At 40.2% G+C, this 24,534-nt stretch overlaps 1 protein-coding gene across 1 annotated transcript in view; it reads right to left on the bottom strand.

Moving 5' to 3' along the window:
* Window positions 1-4,698: 4,698 nt before the first annotated feature.
* The window catches only part of Dpt (dermatopontin), a 32,583-nt gene continuing 12,747 nt past the window's right edge, over window positions 4,699-24,534 (bottom strand). Inside the window, exons 3-4 of the mRNA XM_048357777.1 lie at window positions 11,015-11,122; window positions 4,699-5,836 (exon numbers count right to left, since the gene is read on the bottom strand). Coding sequence (XP_048213734.1) covers window positions 5,770-5,836; window positions 11,015-11,122 — 175 coding nt within the window. The 3' untranslated portion in view covers window positions 4,699-5,769. The remainder of the gene's footprint in view (window positions 5,837-11,014; window positions 11,123-24,534) is intronic.

Genomic DNA, 24,534 nt, shown 5'->3' with positions numbered 1-24,534 from the left:
TCAGGTAGCGCCCCATGACAATGTGGTTTGACTAAACAGAGCTAAGCAGAAGTGGCTTAATTAAAATTGATTGGGACTTTATAAGGCATGTGTATGCTATTGAACATATGGTTTCTGTTCTGTTGGCCACCATATTATACATAACTGCGTGGGTATGGAAGACATTGAGGAATGGTTTATCTGATTACTAGGAGGAGAAGAAACTTAAGCATCTAGATCATGGCCCAGTTGAACAAAGAAAAGTTCCATCTTTTCATAACAGATGAAAAATACTTGGAAGATGGTAATGTCTAGAATTTAAAGGTTTCTTTTCCTTTTCCTTTGTGTATTCATGAATACTTTTGTGAAAATATAGTCACCTGCAAGAAGTCAAAAAGGTTTTCAGATTCATGCCTTGGTCCAATCATAAATAAAGACAAGCTGTGGGAAGAAGAGCCAGGATAAAGGGAACACTTCCTTCATTTGTTGTAGCTAGAATGGCTACTCCAGGAGGTTGAGACCTGGAAAGTTTTGATTCAAAGCCAGTCTGAGGCAGAAAAGTCCAAGAGACTATCTCCAATGAACCAACAAAATCCTGAATTGTAGGAATGATTCACGTGTTAAGCAGCACTGTAGCAAGAAGGCTGAATGCAAGGTTCTGAATCCAAGTCCTGGTGCAGGTATAAAAAATAAGATATTATGCAAATAAAATACATTTGTGGAGAATTTGCCTCTTTTCTAGATTGTGTCTTCCAATCCATAAATGTGAAACACCTCTCTACACTATCAATTCTTTTATTTTTCAACCTTTTATAAACTTCAGTCTACAGATCTGGCACATGTTTTTCTCTGTTTATACTTTGGCATTCCCCTTTCCTTGAAGTACCTGTAAATGGTAGTGAATATTTAGTGTGAGATTGTCTTACAAAAATTCACTGAGTAATTTTTGTTGTTCTTCTTTCCATAACCTTATTGAAACCACCTATCAAGGTATTTTGTGTTTTGAGATTATTTGGATTTTCTACATAAGAATTGCATAAGAATCTACATAAGAATCTACAAATAGGGTCAGCTACAATTCTTCTTTATGATATATGTTTTGTTTATTTACTTTTTAAAAATCGTATTGTATGGGCTAGAACTTTAGTACTATATATTACTACAAAAGGGATCACTCCTGCACTCTTCAAAGGTTAAACAGAAACTTTTTGATTCTCTTATTATCAGCTGTTGCTTTTATTTGACTATGTCTTATCCAGTTTAGGAAAATTCTCTGTGTTCCTTATTTGCTAATAAATGCTTTCACCATCAATGTTATTAATTTTTGTCAAATCCTTTTTCCTCATTAATTATTATATGTAATTTTCCTTATCCTATTGATAAGGTAGATTTTTATTTTCTACATGTACAAGTTGCCTTTTCTAATGAATAAATTCCAATCAATTCTAAAAAAAAAAAAAGGGACCATTTCATCAGGGCAAAGAAATAGTGTGTGTGTGTGTGTGCGTGTGTGTGTGAGAGAGAGAGAGAGAGAAATATGAATTTCCTGTGCATACATTTTTAGGACCAGGAGTCCCCATATTATGCGTTCCAATTACATATAATAAATTGCAATAACAGGGCTGGGAATATGGCCTAGTGACAAGAGTGCTTGCCTCGTAAACATGAAGCTCTGGGTTCGATTCCCCAGCACCACATCTATAGAAAATGGCCAGAAGTGGCACTGTGGCTCAAGTGGCAGAATACTAGCCTTGAGCAAAAAGAAGCCAGGGACAGTGCTCAGGCCCTGAGTCCAAGGCCCAGGACTGGCCAAAAAAATAATAATAATAATAAAAATAAAATAAAATAAATTGCAATAACAGAAAAATATTGCCATATATATTGTGAGCTTTCAATCCTACTTTGGACATAATGGCTGCATAGTAGGACTCCAATCTCCTTAGTGAGGCTTATTTCCTGGGGGAAATTTCCTCAAGTTAAAACATTATTTTATGCCTATCATGGCAATCTTTCAGTTGTCTGAAATACCCTAACTCCTTACTACTGTCTATTAAACAGCATCTGTTATTGACTTATCAAATTGTACTATAATGCCTTATTTGCTTTTATCTGAGTCGTTTGGTTTCTGAAATGTAAGAACTATGCATTGCCTATGCAATAACTGAACAAATGGATGAATGAGATCCAAACTTAAGTAAGTCCCACTATCTTTTTTGTTTTTTTTTGGCTGGTCCTGGTGCTTGAACTCAGGGCCTGAGCACTGTCCCTGGCTTCTTTCTGCTTAAGGCTAGTTAGCACTCTACCACTTGGGTCACAGCACTACTTCCAGCTTTTTCTGTATATGTGGCGCTAAGGAATCAAATCCAGGGCTTCATGTATGCTAGGCAAGCACTCCACCACTAGGTCACATTCCCAGCCCAGAGTCCCACTATTTTATGATATTTTTTCTTATTACTGGGAAAACTCATAAAATTCCTATTAAAATTTACCTTACCTGAGGAACTTTATTTTCAGTACAAACTAGTACTGTTCCCCTTCTGTTACTGCATTTTGAGTGCTTATTAGATGCTAAACAGGTACCCTCATTTAATTTTTACAACAATTTCATGATGCAGAAATTAGCCTCTCCATAGGGAAGCAAATACAATCAAGAAAGGTTGGTCAGAGCATGTGTCCTCTCATATGCAGAAGCTAGATCTAAATGCACCAGGATATGACAAATTACACAGGACTCTAGGCATTCACACACAGTGAGACCAAAGGAGGATATTCTTAGGGGGAGGAACATAAAGGTGCAATGCCTATGTGCCCCTGATCATATAAGATAATATTTATCAAAATGAACTCTAGGAAATGGAAAGAGGTTTTTTCTTTGTTACTGTTTTCTTTTCTTTTTGTCTTGTTTATTTGTTTATTGGTCTTTGGGAGGGTAAGGGGGGCACAGAAATGGATAAAAGGTCAAGAAATGCTGTAAAACAAATGTACAACTTGGGGGAGGGTGGGAAGGGAGCCAGGAGGGGGGGAAGGTGGGAGAAAAATGAAGGAGGAGGTAACAAGTTTGATAAGAAATGTATTTACTGCCTTACATATGAAAGTCTAACCCCTCTGTACATTACTTTGACAATAAAGAAATATTATTTTTAAAAATCTCCATTTGCAGTAGGCTCTTCTTGCCTTACATTTTTTCCTTGATATGTGTTCTCCTGGATTTTCCTCTAGCTACAGGCCTTTCCTCAGCCACCCCCCTCTTGTTTCTACCACTATGATGCCAAGTCAGCCAATCAGCACTGCTTGTCTCTGTAATAGGGAGGTCAGATCTGGCCAGTGCCATCATTAACTGTGGAGGGACTTCAGGTTGTCTCCAGCTCAGATAAGAGCAGAAGCCAACTCCATCTCCACTAAGTTCTCCCCCACCCTATCCAGGGAAGCTCCCCTTTATTATGATAAGTTATGTAAATTGACCACCTGAGGCCTGGAAGCTTCAAGGGAACCTGTGTCCTCCTATGAGTAGCCCTATCCACCTGCATCATGTGAGCCCGGCCAAATCCATGCACCAATTCTAACTAGAATGTTAGATTGGTTCAAATAGATACTATGAGACAGACTGTAACTCTATTGGCCACCTGCGTGTGGCCTAGCATGCTCTGTAAGTGTTGTATCCTCATTGGTCACCTGCGTGTGGCAATTTTGTCTGTGATGTTTACCTTATAACCAGGCTGGAAGGCCACATGTACACGCGGTTCCAGCTCCTGAGTCTGGGCTGCACAAGTGCGGGCAGTCCCAGTTCCCGAGTCTGGGCCCTGATCCTGCACATGTGGTAGGCAGTTTCGGCTCACGAGTCTGGGCTGCAACCAAGGCCGGTCGGTTCACTTTTTGTTCACTTTTTACTTCCCCAATAAATCCATCTTTTTGTCATCTTGTAGCTGGAGACTGTGTGGTGGATGGACTCTTGGGGGAACCAGGAATCCCCTCACTGGGGGGGGGGCGTTTCATTGTAGCGAACCCCCACTCTACTTCAGTCTCGCTTCCAGCTGTGCACCCATACCCAACTATGGCTACATCCAGGTTGTCATCCTGAACCACAGCTGCAATTACTAAAGTATTAATGGCTCTCTTTGTGAAAACTAACAACAGGAAGCTTCTGACTGTGAATTAAAATTGGCAAAGAGGCAGCAACAATGAAATGGAGGAAATAAAACAAAATAGACAATGTGAGAAAACCTGTCAGAGCAGACACAGGAGAACATCCTTAGCTCTGCCTGGCCCATCACTGGGCTGGGGTCTTCTGCGGTGGGGAAGGCAGCCATCACTGGCTGAGATTCCCTGTCTGACCACCTAGATGGATGGTTCTTCTGGGATGACTGGGAGAGAGAATGAGATCAGAAAAGAAAAGACAAACTTTGTTAATAAAGGAACTGAGAGCTTCTGTTGGATAAAATTGTATCTGACATGCATAGGACATGAACTATTTGAAGTATACTGAAAAACAATCATGCTCAACTCAAAGAAAGATGTGGTTTCATCCTAAATCCAGCCCTTAGATAAAGTAAGGACTTAACACGTAACACGTCCTGTTTTAATTATCTTATTCTCCAACCACTCAGTCATCATCATTGTATTCCTGATGGCTTGGAACAAATCACAGTGCTAATCTGAATTTTCAGTGTGAATGAATGACTGGAAACAGAGAGTAAAAAAGTGACTCTTAATATTTGCAATATAATGAATGTTAATATTTTTATTTATTTTTGTAAGGAAGAGAGTACAAAGGGCTTGGTGCAGAGACATCACAGGACAAAGATAGTGCTACCTTTGCACAAGACAATTCTAAGCTGCACATACAGGGAGAGTGGCTTCTTAGGGCCCCCAGAAGATCTTGACTACCAGCCCAGGAGACACAGTTCCCTGTGGCTTCAGGATGTATGCAACCTTCCCAGGAATCCCAGGCCTGCCTCCAGCGGTGGGCGTTTCAAAGCTGCTTTTCCATTTCCCAAAGCACCCTTTCTTCTCTTATCTCTCCAAGCTCCCAATGTGATTCTTATTCTCTGACCCTCTTGTATTTTGTTTTACTTGAGACTGACTCTTATGTGTTCCTCCTATCCCTGAATTCATTTTCATCACCAAGTATGCTAGCATGCATCTTAGAGTTCAGGAAATTCTTGGCAGTCGTTCTGCGCTGCTGCCTGCATACCCTTCCACCTCCCCAATTTCATCTGCCAGTCCCCTCTCTCTGGGAACTCAGAGCTCTGCCTTTGGACTTCGACGCATGTGTGGCTCTGGTGAAGGGGAGAGTGGGTGCATGTCCCCTAAAAGCGAAAGGCAAGCTCTTAGAGAGGACCCTAGGAATCACTCAAACAGACTTAGCCAGAGATGACCTATTTTATCGTACCCTTCCTCAAGCTCTGCCCTGCATTTCCTCCAAGTTCACTATGGTGAACTAGAAACTCATTTTACAGTAAAAGCAGTCCCAAGGCTCTTGCAGGTGCTCCAGGAGGCTGGAGGCATGCTGTGTATGATGAGTATGTGGTACACAGGGAAGCTACCATCAGTCACTTGACATGGTCGCTAAGAAATATGTTGAAAGTGAGAAATACGGTGTTATTGTGGATATAATTATAAGGGTTTTACTAGTCAGCAAGGCCCAGGCCACTGTCAAAGCAGCTCCCAGTTCAGGGAGAAGGAAAGAGAGCAGCAGAAGGAGCTATAGGCATTCTAACTGAAGTTAATGTCTGTGATACCCTCAGAACTATTGGCCCCTTTTCCTTCACCCAGCTTTGGAAGTTGGAAAATCTAAACATTTTCAAATTCACAATCATAAGTCGTCATCCGGCACATTATGAACTTCCACTGGCGATCCCTGCAGGAGGAGAATGAGAAAACCAACATCAGGGAGGTCCCCACCATGGGAAAATTCATTGTAAGCAAGGAAGGACATTGGATCTCAGAACTGAAGGATCTCCACATCTCATTTTGTTCTTAGAAGGTTTTTCTATGAAGTCTCCATAGAACTGACAGATTTGAAAAGGCAGATTGCCCCTAATAGAGGACCACCTAAAATAACACACAAGCAGAAGCACCTGTTCATGGCTTGTGATTATCCCCCAAGCTATGTCCAGGACATATAAGTTAGCATCTGTTTGAAATGGAAGTGTTTACTTAATGTGGTAATTTCATTACAGAACATTTTTCTAGAAGGCCATCCATTTTCTCACTGACTGTTTCAGCAGTTACCTTGTACTAGGCTCTAGGCTATGTATGGATTTCTCTTCAGAAAGCATTTTTTTTTTTTAGAGAGAAATAAAGTGAGAGGAAACAACTTTAGAATTCCTTAAAGTAAAAAATAATCTGTTTGGCTTTCTGGCACATTGCAAATGGAGTTATCATTTATTTAAGAGGTGGGATGGGTATAGGAGAATATGGAATGGCTCCATTTCATAAAACACGGAGTGGCTACATGTCAGGCAATGTCCTTTGCTAAGGATGAGGCCATGTTCCTTATTCAACATTTTAGTAAAAGAGGATTGAGCACCTATGCTGCCTGATGTTCCTGTGGTCTAATATCATTTAACAATGGCAGTGATGATTGTAATGACCATGTACCAGCACTTACAATATATCCAGAATTACCTGGGATACTGAGCATGCTTCCTCAATAATTCTCATATGGACTCATCATTTAGGGAAAGCATCAGACTTTAAGAAAAGAGACTTGTTTGAGGAGAAGACAAGTCATAGTTGACGTCAAATTTCAAGATCAATGGACTTAAATCTTGGACATTATCTTATGCTACATTAATACCCTAGTCCCTCCAGGGGACATAGCCATTATGCCCCTTTGCAAAGTCATTTTTCCATATTCAATTATGCAAATCCTTCCAAAGCACAGGACTGCCTATATTCATTCTGGACGGGCGGTGCTCTCTGCTAAGGCAGGCTTCTAATTCTGTCTGCTCCAGGGTGTTCATTTAAAGCAGTTGGATACAGAATTCTCCAGCACACATCTTTGAGAACATGGTTAATAAATTTGTTTCTAAAAATGTCAATGGAGGGCATGGTTTCTTTAAGGTGTTTAGCAACCGATGCCATGTTTTGTTTTTTTTTACTAAACAAATGTATTTATTACAGAAATTATTTATCACAATATCAGGGAACAAACATAAGCAAGAACCTATGGCTGGGCATTTTTTTTGCCAGTCCTGGGGCTTGAACTCAGGGCCTGGGTACTGTCCCTGAGCTTCCTTTGCTAGCACTCTATCACTTGAGCCACAGTGCTACTTCTGGCTTTTTCTGTTTACGAGGTACTGAGGAATTGAACCCAGGGCTTCATGCATGCTAGGCAAGCACTGTACCACTAAGTCACATTCTCAGCCCTTGGCATATTTTAAGTTTTTATTTTTCTCTTTATGGTACTAGAGTTTGAACTGAGAGCCTTGAGTTTGCTAACCAGGCACTGTACCATTTGAGCCATGATTCCAGCCTGTTTTGCTTTGATTATTTTTCAAATAATTAAAAAGGTTTTGCATTTATGTTCCTCACTCACCTATATTTCCATCCTCCTATTTATGATTCTCGTGGAGTTGGGATGCCAGGCACATGCCACAATGCTCAGCTCTTGATTGGTTAAGATAGAATTCTGCAAATGTTTGCCTCTACTGGTCTCAAACTATATATTCCTTCCAATTTTAGCCTCTAGATCTTAGCCTATTGAAAAGCTAAGATTACAGGTGTGAGCCACTGTATCTTTTATTTTCAGAGGCCATTAATTAACATTCAAAAAACTTTACAAGCAATCCTAATAGGACTGAGATATCTGGTTTTCCTCTAAGACAGTGGTTTCCAACTAGGGACAAATGTGCTCTCCTAAATATTTATGTCTATATCCATATCTGTTGGGATTCAGCTTTGGCCTTGAGGGGGGGAAGGGCAAAGGAGAGCTATCCTGAGACGCTGCCCTTCCCCCAGCCCTGGGGCAGTGCGGAAGCAGGCCACACCTCTCTGGGTTCGGAACCAGAAGGGCTGGCTTTGCTACCAGCCCCCCAACTTCTCGCCAGCTAGCACAATGTGCTCCCCTTTTCGCAGGCTTTGCCCAGGGGTGGCGCTAAGGGGGTGACATTAGCCCATGAGGGGTTCTTAAGACAAGCTCGCCAGCCTATCGCCAGCTCCTGGTCTATCACCCCTTTTCTCATCAGCATTACTATATTAACTGTTAGCCACTCCCCTATTAAATCAGATTTGCTCTTGAAGCTGTCTTCGAGACTCCGTGTATGCCTGGCTTCTTTCGTGGGTAAGGAGGGAGGAAAAGGGATCTCGTTCGGCCACGTGCACCTGAGGTCTTCCCTAGCCCCCCACTCGACCCTGGCCTTGCCTGCGGGTCGGGTGACCACGGGAGAGGGTGAGAAAGGCAGCACAGATAACAGAGTAAGCCTAGCATCCCTGTGCCAGGGGAGGCGAACCTAGCCCGGTACATATCCGTATCTATCATCTATCTATCTATCTATCTATCTATCTATCTATCTATCTATCTATCTATCTATCTATCTATCTATCTATCTATCTATCTCTCATCTGTCTATCTATATCTGTCATAAAGTTTATAAAGTATGGACTGGGAATATGGCCTAGTGGTAGAGTGCTTGCCTCGTATACATGAAGCCCTGGGTTCGATTCCTCAGCACCACATATATAGAAAAAGCCAGAAGTGGCCCTGTGGTTCAAGTGGCAAAGTGCTAGCCTTGAGCAAAAAGAAGTCAGGGACAGTGCTCAGGCCCTGAGTTCAAGCTCCAGGACTGGCAAAAAAAAAAGTTTATAAAGTAGAGAAACAATTTTGCTTGTCACAACTGTGAGTAGGGTGCAAGAGGCAATCTAATGTGGAGGCTAAACATCAAGGATCACAGGATAATATCTAACAACAAAGAATTACCATGCTCTAGATATGAAAAACACATAGGCTGAGAGAGTTTGTCATGAGAAATCCTGGCGAGTTGAGGAGGGAAGCTCTTGCACTAACAGTATTTCTCTTTGTTTCCCGGTCAGGGAACCAAAAACAAACAAACAAACAAACAAAACAGTATTTCTCCAATTCTGGAACTTCACCATCTTCAGAAGACTAGAGAAAACCTAATTTGTGGATCTTTAAGTCACTGATGGTTACTGACAGCAGCAACATGGGCATGCTCATTTTTCTTGGGGGTGGGGGAGTCATTTTAAAACAGTACACTGGAATTTCTGTTTCCATGGTTCTGTGCTATCCACATAATGGAAAATTCCCAGTCCAACAGAAATTGGACATTTTAACTACCTACATATGCTTATTTCATGATATTTTTGGTTGAAATTCTTTCTTCATTATTTTATATCTTTTAAACCAGTAAACATAAAATTAATTTTCTTTTGACCTGGGGACATATTAATCATCCTGTTATATTGCTATTAAGTTCTGCACTCCAGGGAACACTACCCTGACAAATAACATAAAGCTTCCATATTCTTTGAATTCTTAAGTTTTTATTTTTTTCTTTATTTTCTTAAATATTTTTGTTGTGCATGTCCTATCATTCATTTATTTCTTCCAAAGACAAAATGAGTTTTAATATAACTACTGTTCTCATTCTAAATTGTTTCTGAGAAATAGGTAACAGTTAAAACTTCATGTAAAGTAAAAATAAGCAATGTATGAAAACTAAGGGAGTTCTTTTACAGGTAAGCATGGGATTTCTGCTTATAGAATCTGATCATAAAGCTTTTCCATAAGAAATTGCATGCTATGTTAAATAAGTTAAACAAAATGCAATTTCATCTGGAAACATGATATATAAACCACATGCAAATTTATCATAAGCCCACTATCTCGTGACTTATTGTAAACTATATTCTGTTTGCAAAATATGTATTAGTAACTTTCCAGGAATTCACTTCTGTGTAAAGTGATTATAACCTAACTAAAAGTGAGTCAAAGCAACTTTTAATTTCTGAAATGTATTCGCTCCTCTTTGTATGTTAGTAGAGGTGCTGGAGACAGCTACATATAAGGACTATATCTACTATATCTTCTTGTTTTCTTCTTATTGTTTTGATGTATTTGAAAGAGAGCTACAAGGATGGCTATGAGTAAAGAAATAAAAACAGTGCCCTATTCTTTTTTTTAATCTCTGTTTTAAAAAATAAAACTTTGCACTGTATCAGTGAATGACTTAAAGGTCTTTGGTTTCTATATGTGGTTAGTAGGTACTATGGTATCCATGCTAATATTCTCTAAAATTTTTTGTTGGAACCTAAGATCCAATGTAATTGTTAAGGTGGGGGGGCCTCTGGGTGAATGCTTGAGTTATACAGGCTCACTCTCATGAATGGGATTAGTGACCTTATAAAGATAATGACGTGAGCTACATGCTCCATCTGCCACCTGAGGACACACTGTACAGTGTATATTTGAAGGAGAGAGCCATTACTAGACATCATATTTGCTGTGACCTTCAGCATGGATTTTCCAGCTTCCAGATTTGTGATCATAAATTCCTACTTCTTGTAAATTAGTCAGACTAAGGTTCTGTGTTATAACAGCCTGAACAGACCAAGTGGGTAGGTTTTATGTGTTTCTTTTCTCCAATTTCCTCTTCTCTTCTCTCTTCTTTCCTATAGCCTGAAGGGATGAGCCCAGCAAGGCACAGGAATAAAGAGTGTCTCGATTGATAGTGTATACTTCTGTAACCATTTTGCTCTCACACTCTCTCTCTTTTGGATGTTTGAGGCAAACAAGTGCTCTTTGAAAATGACTGTAGGGAAGATCTTAAAACACTAATTAAGTGATAGCAACTTTAGGACTCAGCCTACAGTCTACCTCATTTCCAAGAATGAGATACAGCTGCCTTGCTAGATAAATTCCTGAGAACGTCTCACTTCTCATTGCCTGATGCTGTCCAGCCAATCCTTTGGTAAATCCTTCATGAAATAGGAAACCAGAATAAGGGAAAACCCCGGGCAAGAATTTCTGCACCCAGGATCCTGTCTTCTCATTGGAAAAGATTACCCTTCTCACCTTTCCACTGCAGAGAAAGTGGTTGTTGCACCTCTCATATAGTAATCATAGTCATAGGAAATCATGTCCATATCCTCTCCATAGTGGCCTGGATACTCTGTTGTCAGCCTGTGTGGGGAAACAAAAGGTTACAGGCAAAAACAAACAAATGTAATGTTATTACTGGAGCAAATAGAAGACATACTATGAAAAGAGAATTAAATCTGAGAACATCTTGGGTGATCTAAACTGGACTTCACTGGCTTCAACTAATCCTAGCCTCCATCCCTGGCTGGAAAAAGGTAGTACTCTTCTACTTTTCACTTTTCTTTTCCTGACCATTAAACTTTATGCTGAAAAACATGCAAGTAACTCTCCAAACTTTGAAGCATTATTGAATAATATTCATATAATTCCAACTCTATTCAAGTCACTGAAGACCATGTTTTCATGGTCTTTGTTATGACTCACTGTTAGATCATAAAATCAGTGAAATTGAAGAAATAAAATAGAAATGGAAACACATCCAGGCGAGTCATGCATGCAATAAAGATAAATTCATCTGTGTGAAAAAATTGTTTCAAATATATGTATGTATTTATTTGATGCAAATATTATGTAATAGTTTGTACATATTTCATAATATGACTAATAATCAAAAGACGTTAAAACTATATAACTAAATGTAGGCTTTACAGAGGAGAACTTTTTGTCTACACTATTTTTCAAGCAGCTATATTTTCCCAGGTACATAGTGAATATTTGTTAATAAATAAATGGCTTTGAGAGAGTCAATCTGTTCCCTGATCTATAAAAGAATGAAAGGAGCTGGGTGTTGGTGGCTCATGCCTATAATCCTAGCTTCTCAGAAGGCTGAGATCTGAGTATTGCAGTTTGAATCAAGCCCAGGTAGGAAAGTTGGTGAGAATCCCATCTCCAATGAACTACTCAGAAAAGGCAGGAAGTGGCAGTTTAGCTCAAATGGAAGAGCACTATCCTTGAGCAGAATCTCAAGGACAGCATCCAAGCCCTGAGTTCAAGCCCCAGGACTGGCACGAAAGAGAAATAATGAAAGTCATCATATGGAAATCTTATTGCTACTTATAAAAAATATAATGGTATGTGGCAGGTGTAGTTGTCTTCCTCTTTTTTCCCCTCCTCCTTTTTTCCCTCCTTCTTCTCTTCTTCTTCCTTCCCCTCCTCTTTCTCCTCCTAGAATCTCCTAGTTCTAATAAAGATTTTGCCTCTGAGGGTCTTCCTGACCAATATAATCCTTTCAGCAAATGCTGCTTGTCAAACTGTTGAGTAGTGCGTTTCAATAATTTCATTTAAATTTATCATTGTGTATTGAAGAAAGAAAGCTCTTCCCTTCTGCAGATTGATGATCTTTCTCTTAAGATTATAAGGATTACAGTGAAATATTGAAAATACTTGATTTAGAAACTGGAAGGGGTTCCACGAAGATCTCAGTGCCTAGGTTCAGCAAAATTAATGGTTAATCCAAAAAGCTGAAGAAGTGGCCAGCATGCTAAACCCTACTCTCTTGGCTTACAATCATTTCTTCCCCTTTATTTGTCTTTGTTTTATCATTTGTCTTTTCTTAAAACATAATGATACTCTGTTAAATGCAAGCCAGAACACAGAGAAGACTGCATGCTTTTGCTTAATGTGATCATGAAGGGAAAGGAGAATGCCATTTTGTGTTTCTAATGAGATCTGGAGGTGGTAACTACCTATTTCTAATGAAAACATCAGGTAAAAATTTCATAAATGGACTTAAAAAGGTCTTACCTGGTCCCATTGGTTTGTGATCTCTAAGGATTCTAATAAAGACTGAAAGTTTACCCAAAGAAAGAGGGAATTGTTGAAAACATGAATAATGTAAATAGGGTCTGTGGGCATTCTACTCATTTCAAAGAACATAATACCTCTTCTAGAACATTATAGAAGCACTCTTTGGATACAATATATAAAAATGATTTTTTCCAAATAGGCACCAGTGGCTCATATCTACAATCCTAACCATAATCAGGAGGCTGTTAACTGAGGACTACAGTTCAAAGCCAGCCTGAGCAGAAATTTTGTGAGATTCTTATCAACAATTAACCACCAAAAAGCCAGATATTGAGATATTGTACAGCCTTCAGTGAAAAAGCTAAGCAAGACCATGACCCTGGAGTTCAAGACCCAGTACCGGCACAACAAATATTTTTCAAACATTTTTATTTCTGCTAAGGTAGAATCTCTATTTGGCAAAAGTAAATTAGGTTAAATCCAACTGCCAAATCTGTTTGAAAATAATTGGGCTACATTTGTACTTTCCTGAGGTTTTGTTGACGACTCTGATCTGCTTTTGAAAGATTCCAAAGGTAGAGAACTAAGATTCCCTGTTCCTTCATGTTTGGTAAGGAACAGTTGGACAGTTTTTCTGAGATGCCTTCTTGTAGAGCAGATCTTGCTGTCCAGTGAGATTCTAGAATGTCTGGAGAAGGGGAAGTGCATGCTGTCTGGTACATTTCCATCACCGCCCTAGCCAGGTTTAGGTTTTCCTTTTGCTTCTTTCTTTGTTTTTCTTTTTGGTAGTTGTTGATTTATTGTCATCATAAACCATGAGATCAAGTTTAGACTGGGTTAACATGGACATTGATAGAAGCCATGTCTACTTTGTGAAACAAAAAAATATGGAGAAATAGATTCCATTGATAGTAGGAAATGAATGTCCCAAACACTATCCATAGCAAAACCTTTTCTTTCAACCTGAGCCAGGATTTTTAAATTTATTGAATTTAGTTGCTTATAACATCTCCTACACATATGCACGTACTTCTATGTATGAATACACAAGGATACACACACACACACACACACACACACACACACACACATACACACACAATCCTAATAAATGCAAGTCCTAGTAATAGATTCTTAGAGAGGACAACAAATTTAAACTTTCAGAGCTAGATACACAAAGAAATAGAATGATCAGTGTTTCAGCAGCTGTAGTATTGCCCTTCCTAAGGGTGAGTGGGGGAAGAATTCACTGTGTTCCAGCTTTCTGATGAATTACTAGGTCAGTTCAGGCAGAATTTTGGCAAAGCCTCTTCAAGCTGAGCATTGCCACCATTTCTAGACCAATTAAAACAAACAAGCATTTGGCTTGGCAAGAGAGAGATGAAGGCAGGTCAGAAGGGACTTTTATTCAAATTATTGAAATGAGTTCATTTTAAAATACTGAAAAAGCACAGTAGGGAGCCTTATTTATCCTCTTTCAAAAAACTACCTTATGATGTGTGTGTGTGTGTGTGTGTGTGTGTGTGTGTGTATGTGTGTGTATGTAGGGGGGGTATATGTATATGTGCCCACATCCACTTTCAGATAAACATCTATTGTCTATGAGTGTATATTTTTTTTCGTGTTTTCATTAACAAGAATTAGTTGTACAAAGTTTCATTTTAACCTCTTCATTTAGTGCTTACATACATCTCTATCAGAATCATCCCTTTTGTCATTCTCCCTCTTCCCCTTTACCCTTTCTAAAACCAGACTCAGCAGGCTTCATTCTATTTTCGTGCAAGTACATGAAGTATTTTGACTATATTTGCCTATTAGGGGATAATGTTTCATTTCCCCATACTTTTCTTACTATTTGCTGGCAAGAAAAGAAAGCTAAGAGAACATAAGACAACTTCTTGTGTTGGACAGAGTTGAATAAAATGGAAAACAAAATAAATATTATCTTAGTCATGAATCGAGAAAAAAACAGTTTGAATAGAAGGTACTTTTTAAAACTAATATAGGGCTCTCCCATCTAGGATTATTTATTTTTAATTTTTGATTAATATTATAGAGGTGTTATGCAGAGGGGTTACAGTTACATAAGTCAGGTAACAAGCACATTTCTTTTGAGGCAATGTTACTCCTTCCCTTTTTCTCTCCCAGTTTCTCACTCCTGTCCCCACCCATAAGGTGTATAGTTTTCAACGTAATGTCTAGTAAGTACCACTGCTGCATTTGTTCACCCTTTGTCCTACCAAAGACAAATACACGAACAAACAAGACAAAAAGTAAAGACAGCAATGAAGAAGAAAATCCTCTGGTTTCCATTTCCTGAAGTTCATTTTGATAAATAATGTTTTGTAAAATCAAGGGCACATATGCCTTTATGTCCTTCTCTTAAGAGTACCATTTAAGAATTTTTTTTTTTTTTTTTTTTTTTGGCCAGTCCTGGGCCTTGGACTCAGGGCCTGAGCACCATCCCTGGCTTCTTCCCGCTCAAGGCTAGCACTCTGCCACCTGAGCCACAGCGCCCCTTCTGGCCGTTTTCCATATATGTGGTGCTGGGGAATGGAACCGAGAGCTTCATGTGTAGGAGGCAAGCACTCTTGCCACTAGGCCATATTCCCAGCCCCCATTTAAGATTTTTTAAAGGCTGAAATTACCAACAGATCTAGTTATGTTCAATGAACATTTGCTGACCAATAAAAAGTCATAGACTGTTAGAACTAAGACATATATGGCTTCTGTGCCATGGGGATAGGACACAACACAGAGATGAACTCAGATATTTTCGATCACATCCACTTTGAAGAGTAGAAGAGAAACACAATTTATTTCTAGAAGGAAGCATCTTTTACTCATCAAAATTCCAGTTGTGAACTGGGGTTCTGTTTATTTCTCAACATAAAGTGACTGAGGATAAGACTGTGTGAAAAATCATCTGTACTAGACCCTGTTGGTTTTTTTTTCTTATTAATTGTCAAAGTGATGTACAGAGAGGTTACAGTTTCATACGTTAGGCCTTGGGCACATTTCTTGTACTGTTTGTTATCCCCTCCCTCATTCCCCCCTCCCCCCTCCCCTTATCCCTCTCCCCCCATGAGTTGTTCAGTTGGTTTACACCAAATGGTTTTGCAAGCATTGCTTTTGGAGTCATTGTCTTTTTATCCTTTGTCTCTCGATCTTGATATGCCCTTTCACTTCATTAGTTCTAATACCAGTATATACAGTTTCCAGTGTCTCAGATAAGGTACAGTGATAGTGCAGGTACAACCGCAGGAAGGGGATACAAGAGGATGATCATCAACAAAAGAAGCTACAGTTTCACAAGGCATGTTGAAAGTACAACAGTGATATAACAGTCTTTTCCATAACATGGAGTTCATTTCACTTAGCATCATCTTATGTATTCATAAGGGCATAGCTATTAGGCTCTTGTAATCCTCTGCTGTGACTTGCCTAAACCTGTGCTAATTATTCCCTATGAGGGAGACCATAGAGTCCATGTTTCTTTGGGTCTGGCTCATTTCACTTAGTATAATTTTTTTCCAAGTCCTTCCATTTCCTTACGAATGGGGGCAATATCATTCTTTCTGATAGAGGCATAAAATTCCATTGTGTATATGTACCACATTTTCCTGGTTTACTAAGGGATTAGGCTAAAAGTCAATCCAAAGCACCAAGCTCCATTTGCTGTGTCTGTGTGGCATGCAGAGAATTGGGGTCAACTGGCTCATTCAGTGTCATCCTGGGAATATTCAGACTTGACTCATGGCCCTAAACAACAAACAAGAATGATGAAACTAAGGAGGCTTTTTTGAAATAAGATAAAATTGGTGGGCAGAGATATAGCTACAGAACATGATTGCAAATGTAGAGGGAAGAGAGGGAGTGGGTGAGGGAAGGACAGAGTAATAGAGAGGGTTAATCCGATTCAACTATAATGGATCCGTGTGTGGAAAGCCACAGTGAAACTCCTTGGACAATTAAAATACCATAAAAAATGAATGATAGAAATATAGAGAACAGGTCTGTTTGGGCATGGGTACTGGTGGGAAGGGGAGAAGGAACAGATTGAAGAAGGGTTAATATGGTTGAAGTATATAGAACAATGCAACCTGTTGAAGTTATTTTAAAAAGAGGGTGAGATGAGAGAGAGGTGAAGGATAGAGGGGAAAATTTGATCAGGATACGTGGTAGGTATATAGATGGAAATGTAACAACACAATTCCTTTGCACAACTAATATATACTAATATAAAAAAGAGTTAAAAATTGGCATGTTTTCCAAGACCCTTTTTAGAACTCAGTTCATTCTCACACAACATTTCAGAGATGCCTCCTCTAGTTGTTCAGTACTTCATTTTTGTCTTCTTCCTCTCTTCTCCCCCAGTACTTATTGTAAATATTCTGCTCTAAGGTCTTATGACATGTCATCCCCATATATTTAGCATTTGGTTAAAATTATAGGAAAGCATATCACACTCTGCTTTGTGATTATGATCAACACAACAAGCTCTTTGGAACAATCAGTGGAGCTTGATACCATACACACCTTTGTGACACAACTGTAATTCAGAAGAAAGCATGGAAGAGAACCTCAAGTTGAATTGTAGGCTTGATGTGTTGATAAACCACTGGGCATTTTTTTTTCCCATAAACCTGATCTGCTTATAAAAAAGCTTCTCTATCCACCACCACCCACCCTCTTCTAGAGTTCAAACTCAGGGCCTTGCACTGGCTAGGCAAGTATTCTACTTGAATCAAACCCCTAACCCTGTAATTGAACCTCCTGCACAATGCCTTTCCAGGTAAGCATCAAACAAGGAAAATATTTCAGATTTTATCACCTGTCAGCACCCTGGCATCCTTAAAAGATACAGCATCAGAAACTGTTTGAATTGTGTTTGCAAAGAAGGGCAAAATAAAAGCCAAATGTAGTCATATATGAAGAAAAGCACCCACAACGAAACAAGTGTTCTGACTTCTCCCCAAAGAGCTGCAGACTGGGCAGGTGGGGACTAGATGGCCAGCATTTCTGCAGCCACCCACATGCCTTTCTCTACATAGACAGCTTGAACCCTAAAGCCCTCAAATGTGAGAGACAATGTCAAATGTTCACCTCAGACATTTGGGGAGCTTAAATTTCAACCAGTTCAGATATGTGTCACAACACAAGGAACACAGTGGAAGAATATCTGTGGCTTAAATTAGAGGAAGATGGTCCTTAAACATTTTTCAAATTGCTCTCTTGGAACGGAATTCCTAGCTCTCTGTCCAAGCCCAGGAATGGCCAGCAACATTTGTTTTAGCTCGTGTGGACTTTCATCCATCATATGACATAATGGCATCTGTAGGCCTGAACATCTTCAGGGACAACTCCACCTCCAACTTCTTCCCTTCAATTTAAGCAACTACGGTCTCTTCTGTTTTTGCCATTAAATGTCTATTGTGCTGTTACCTACTGCTTTACTTCACCTCGATTGAGAGGTGGTTTGGTACTATGCCAACAGTGTGGAGGCAGATAGACATGTAATAGTATCATGATATCTATTGGTGAGGATTAAATGCAATAATACATAAACACTGGGTAAACATTATTAAACAAATTTTATTAGAATTGTTCTCACTATTAGGAACTCTACCTAAATCCATGTATTGTACCTACTTTGTATTTTATATCCATTTAGTAACTGACTGCTGAAATGGAGAAATGAATAATTGGCTCTTGACTCCAGTCAAAAGCAGTAGATGGTCACCATGGAGAGGTTTCCTTTGTTCTAAGTAGCTAGTAGGGACTGGCCTTTGAGTTAGCTGCTACTCCAACCATCAGCCACATCTCTGATATTTGTGCTTCTGAAGTTTGAGTACAGGCAGGAAGCTATATCGCACAAGAGGTCAGCAAATATATGTCTAAATTATAAACACAGTTCAGTAATTACACCAACCACTCCAGCTGATGAAAGGGAAGATGTTGCTCATGCTCAGAGGGACCGCTGTCTGCCACAAGGAGTGCTTAGCTCACAGGCAATGCAAGGCAGTTGTCAGTTGTCACAGAGTATCTAAACCCTTTTCAGTGTAACCACCAGCCCTATTTCCTCCAAACATGGACAGCTCCAGCTCTGTAATAACAGCTCCCTGCTTGCTCTGAGGAATTGGTGTACAATCTGCCCTTCTCATCAGATCCCTAGGAATCATGCTGCAGGAGGTCACAGGCAGAGACAGAGGTGACAGACACCCCATTAGAAGGACATGTAAGCTCTTTTTCCATCTCTAACCCAACATTACAGGGATGGTCATGCAAAATCTACCCCATCTGGTATTAAAATCTAGACGAAGGTGGACTTGGAGAAAAGAGACAAATGTTTTTGCTTAGCTGACTTTGTTTTTGTTAACTATGGCAATCAGAGAATTAAGGAAAAACACTTTCCATCTTTTGATTTGAATGCAGAGAAAGGGGTGGGAGGGAGGCAGACATTGGAGAAAGAAAAGCCTGAGAGTCATCAAATCTTAGCAATGAAAAACAATGTAGAGAGCACCTAAATTGATGATTTCATCAAAAATATATTACCCAATGAACCACTGAAAGACCCTGGACCTAGAGAAAAGTCATTTATTAAAGAAGAAAGTTGCTTCATTCAAATTCTTCTGTTCCTGGGATACATAGAATTGGCCTGGCCAGGCGACAGTTTGTTGTGTATGATGCAGCTGCTGGAGCTGTGAGAAAGGGGGAATGAAAACAGCCTTTGAAGGGCTATGGCAGCTTCAGCGACATGTGTTTGTGGTTTACAGACCAGTGGACGAAGAATTGGAATACTTCTCTGCAAATAAATATGCTTAAAATTTGCATATTCATTCTACCCAATGGGAAGTATTAGTAAGAACATGTCCACATCTACCAGGAATTCACTTTCTTGCCAGAGTTCAGTGAGGCGATATCATGCAACAAGAAACTGCCCAGATTGAAATGAGCCAGCACCTTGGATCCCACCAAACAAATAAATCTCACACTCACTTGGGACTTGGGGGATGATGTTTTTTCCAGCCTAGGGTGATGATATTTCTCAATCCTTAAATACTCACAAGCATAGACATGCTGGACATGCACTTAGCTAGTTCTAAACAGTGTTGGACTCTATGCTCAGACCATTTTTCAGTGTGGGAGGAGAGAAGTGGTCCCCACAGATATGTCTAGTTCTAGGGAGGTAATTCAAGCCATTTAATGTGGTGCAAAGAAGCTTTCAAATATCAGAGTTATTAGCATTTTGTTGTGTGAAGGAGTAGGCAAACAGTCTTTTCTTCACTCTGCAGGGCTGTTCAAAGGATCAAATAAAATAATGTCTACAAAGTCCTTACCAACTACAAAACATCACCATTTCAATGCCAGGTTTCATCATTGTGGCTGTTCCTAGAGGTCCATAGTATGCAGTTACTTGTCTGACACATTTTTTAAGGGCCTATTTTGTGCCAGGCAATATGTTGAGACATTGGAGGAATAATACTTAATTTATGCTCTAGGGGTTTCGTTCGTTCAGTTGAGAAAGATAAGACATTGTGATTCAAGGCAATTTTAAGATGCCACTAAAATGTCTAGACACCCTTGGGACAATGAGTCATGCACTGTGTACCATGGTGTTTCATATGCGCTCATTCTGCTACTTCTCCAAGTTTTCCTCTGAAAAAAATGCTCCATTTCCTTCAGCCACTGTGGTAGCTCCTAGCTCCATCACCATGCTGTTAGATACAGAGCTGACCAAGTTGAGGAATACCTTGATGAGACCTGTTTCAAAGTTGACTTGCTATGTTTCTTTTGAGGAATTCTCTTCCCTCGGCCCATGCCTCTGACCAACAAGCGGTGTGTGTGTGTGTGTGTGTGTGTGTGTGTGTGTGTGTGTGTAGGAGGAAGAGGAAGAGGGGTGAAGAGAATAGGGGTGGAGGATTGGGAGTAAAGATAAGAAGGTCACTGCAGACTGAGGTTTAGAGTAATGCTCTGTCAACTCAAGTTGCTTACATTGATTGAGCAAAAGTTAGCTTTGTTCCCCACATCTATCTGTCATACTCATTACCATTCTCTGCATCATGACTGGCAATCTACATCTGAGAGACACTTGGGAAATCATTGTTAACATTTATGGCAGAAAGGAAATTGAGCATTTGTGGGGAAGCAGTGGTCTGGAACCACCATGGGGTAGCCACTGGAGTCTGTAGCCACTGGAGTCTGTAGCATCATTAGAACAATATAAACATACAAACCTGTCTCTTTCAGGTGACTTCAGCACCCAAATACACAGGACAAGCTTTAAACAACAATGCTCAGTGTTGGCACAGACCACGGAAATCCATCAGAATTCTAAAGGATTTATCTGGCTCCTTTTTATCTCATCCTACCTCCATCCACCCTTTACCTTTGCTGTTGGTCAGTTTTCCAAATCTGAGAGCCTCAGATTCATGTCTGATTGATGGCCCAATGCCTTGAACTCTAAGTCTGCTCCCTGTTGCTCTGTTTGTCCAAGACCCCAGCCAGCCAGCCATGGCTACTCAGGCCTCACCACAGGCTCTCCCACTCATTTTTGGCAGAGACCTCTGGTTTGCTGTGATAGGAAATATGGCTGTCCCAGATCTCTCCTCCTCTGCCTTGGGAACAATGAGTCAGTGTGACACCAAGGGGTCAGTACAGTTACTCACATTCTTCCCTTCTGTGAGAGAAAAATTCAGGCAACAAATGAAACATACTAAAGGTATAATTTATTCTAACAGAAAAGATACTTTAGAGATGAAAGTAGGTCGTCCCAGAGAGGGTGAGAACAACCCATTATTTCTACATCAGCCCAAGCTTTCATCGAGGTTATAAAGTCTTAGAGCATCTCATCCTTCCCCAAGATTAGCCTACCTTGACACAAAAGCTGGAAATGAATTACCCAAGAATTATTCTGCACATGCCATTACCCATGACCATTGGAGAAAAATTCATATGTGTGAAATTTAATAGTGCAATGGAATTATAATGACATGGGAAAAAACAACAATCTCTTGATGAAAGTAGTCCTCCTTAATCTGATTAGATCAGAACTTGTTTTCTGTTTGGCACCAGGTCCAGGAGAATATAGGGCAACGTTCCAAAGCAAAGTGAATTTTGAGGAGGCTTCTGGTACCAAGCCTTCTCCTCATCAGTTCTCATCAGATCACTCCCCTAGCAGTGAAAGTTGGCATGCAGGCCCTGAGAGAGAAAGCTCAGGGCTTTCAGCACAAATGCATTCAACTAGGGATTCTCCATTTTAGGTTCCCTTTGCCCATCCCCATTCCTTATGTCTAATTGCTACTTGTCAAGTGCACCCCTGACAGCCTATCCCAGTGGTCATCAAGCAGACACAATTCCTGTTCCTCTGCATATCCAACTCCAGACACAAGTTCTGCTTCCTCTAAGGTGATCCAGCCCTTTCTGTTGATCTTGGGCAGACTCTGCCTATGAAAGGCCTGTTGTGAGTTGGTGAAGAGGCTCATTTCTTTCACACTTGTTTGGTAAGAGAGATTCTGCTTTAAGGTAGGCTAGGTCTGTATGATCATAGCCAGTAGCAATGCCAGACACATACTGTTATGCCAGGTTGTGAGAAGACCACCAAGAAGGCTACCGAGACTCAGACAGTCCAAAATGCAAAAGCAAGGCAAGGCTTTATTCAAGCGAGCTGCAACTCGGGCCTCGTCCTACCCACCAACACAGCGGAGGTTAGGAGGAAGCCCCTAGCTGTGATTACACAGGGCTTATAAAGGCAAAAAACAAAGTTACAGCCATCAGGTGTTCAAGCAAGACAAAAAACAAAGTTATAGCAATCAGGTGTTCAAGCAAGCAAGATTAGGACACGGGTACAAATCTGATTGGCTCAGGGCTCGAGGCATTCTGGGGGCGGTTAGAGTTAAGCATTCCCAGGTGGTTAGAGTTCTTGACCCGCTGGGCCCTAATAAACTTGTCCTGGGTTTGCTCACAGGGCCTGCTTATCTCAGGTTTGTGTGGTAAAGTGGGGCCTGACTTCAAAATGGCTTTAGTCTCGCTCTTCAACACTACCTCATTTAATCCTCTCAACACAAACAGGGAGTAGGAACAAACTTATTGATATGGTTTAAAGGGCTTTGTCCTACACTAGTAGGACTAGTAGATCTCTGCTTGTGCAGAGCTTTATATTATAAGGCAGAGGTAGGAATGTTAGAGTGGAAAATAAAAACATTAGGTAAGGAAACTGTACTGGGGGGGGGCAATCTCACCTTGATTTGCATGTCCTCCAGAATCATTTACATGCTAATCCACTGAATTAGTAGTTATAATGTAGTGGCAGTGCTATACCACAGGGATCTGGGAAGGGCAGAGGGGCAGGCCTGCCCTGAGGCTGTTCATCCTCACACTTGTCTCTCTGAAGGTCTTATTTCTCTTCAGATGTGTTCCTTTGGAGGCTGGGTGGTTCGTTTTTGCTAGCTGTTTTGGAGAAGTGATTTACATTTTAAATGGTTTCAAATGCCTTACAATCAAGGGAAGCTGGTTTCCTTATTAGAAGATGGGGAAGGGAGGTTGAAGAAGGCCAATACCTCACATCATTGCAGAAGGCTCCTCCCTACTTTCTCTCTTGCTTGTGGAACCTGCATCCTCTTTGAACACAGTTCTGTATATGTATCATCTTTTACAAATAAATATACCTCAGGAGTCAAGGCATTATGAAGCTCACACCAACCTCAAAGATGGAACAATTTGGGGAGTATCAAGTTGCCATTTAGGGGTTCTAGGCAATGTGCCATGAATGGCTTGTAAGGAGTTTGAGGAGTCCTGATATTCTTGGAAAACTTACATAAACATTCTTAAGTGAATCTTCCTTCCCCCTTCCTCCCCCACCTTAGAGACAAGGTATATAGTTTTCATCAGATTTTTAAATATTTTAGAGACTCAGAAAACACAGTTATGATTTTAAATGACACACTGGGGCTTCTTGGAGCATTAATGTGACTTCCTAGGGGCAGAGCAGTCACCATGGGGAGGAGAGGTAGAGAAAGGAGGAGACTGCAAGGAGGAGCCTGGAACTCTAACTCACCACCCACACCAGCACACCTACTATTTATTCTCCCATGGAGATCTTTAGTCTTTAGTCTTTAATTCACAACTGTTACAGTTGTACCATCATCCCCAGGTGTGCCTGCTCATTTGCAGAAATTGGTTTAGGACTACTTCACAACATGACTTCACCATTGAGTGGGATGGACATCCTGTAATCCTAGCACTTGGGAAGTGGAAACAGGAGGATCACAAGTTTGAGGCTAGCAAGGGCCATATGGTAAAATCCCATCTCAAAAAAAAAAAAAAACCAACAAAAGCAAACTTATAGAGTTCTTTCTCTAGGCATTCACACACAGTGAGACCAAAGAACAATATCCCTAGGGGAAGAACACAAAATGCAATTACTATGTGCATCTGATCATATAAAATAATCCTTATCAAAACAACTCCAGGAAATGGAAACAATAGGTTTATTCTTTTTATTTGCTGGTTTTGTTTTCTTTTTGTTCTGTTTGTTCATTTATATGTCTTTGGGAGTGTAAGGGGAGAGGAAGCACAGAAATGGAGTGACAAAGGGTAAACAAATGCAGCAATGGTACATACTAGACACTATATTGAAAGTGAACTATATATACAACTTTGTGGGTGTGGGATGGGAGGGAAAGTCTTGGAGAGAGTGAGGGAAATGGTGACATTGTCCAAAAAGAAATGTACTCTTTACCTGACTT

The sequence above is a fragment of the Perognathus longimembris genome, chromosome 11, assembly GCF_023159225.1.
Source record: "Perognathus longimembris pacificus isolate PPM17 chromosome 11, ASM2315922v1, whole genome shotgun sequence".
NCBI lineage: Eukaryota > Metazoa > Chordata > Mammalia > Rodentia > Heteromyidae > Perognathus > Perognathus longimembris.
Note: the sequence above shows the minus strand (reverse complement) of the source record. Positions and strands in the feature narration are given on the sequence as shown.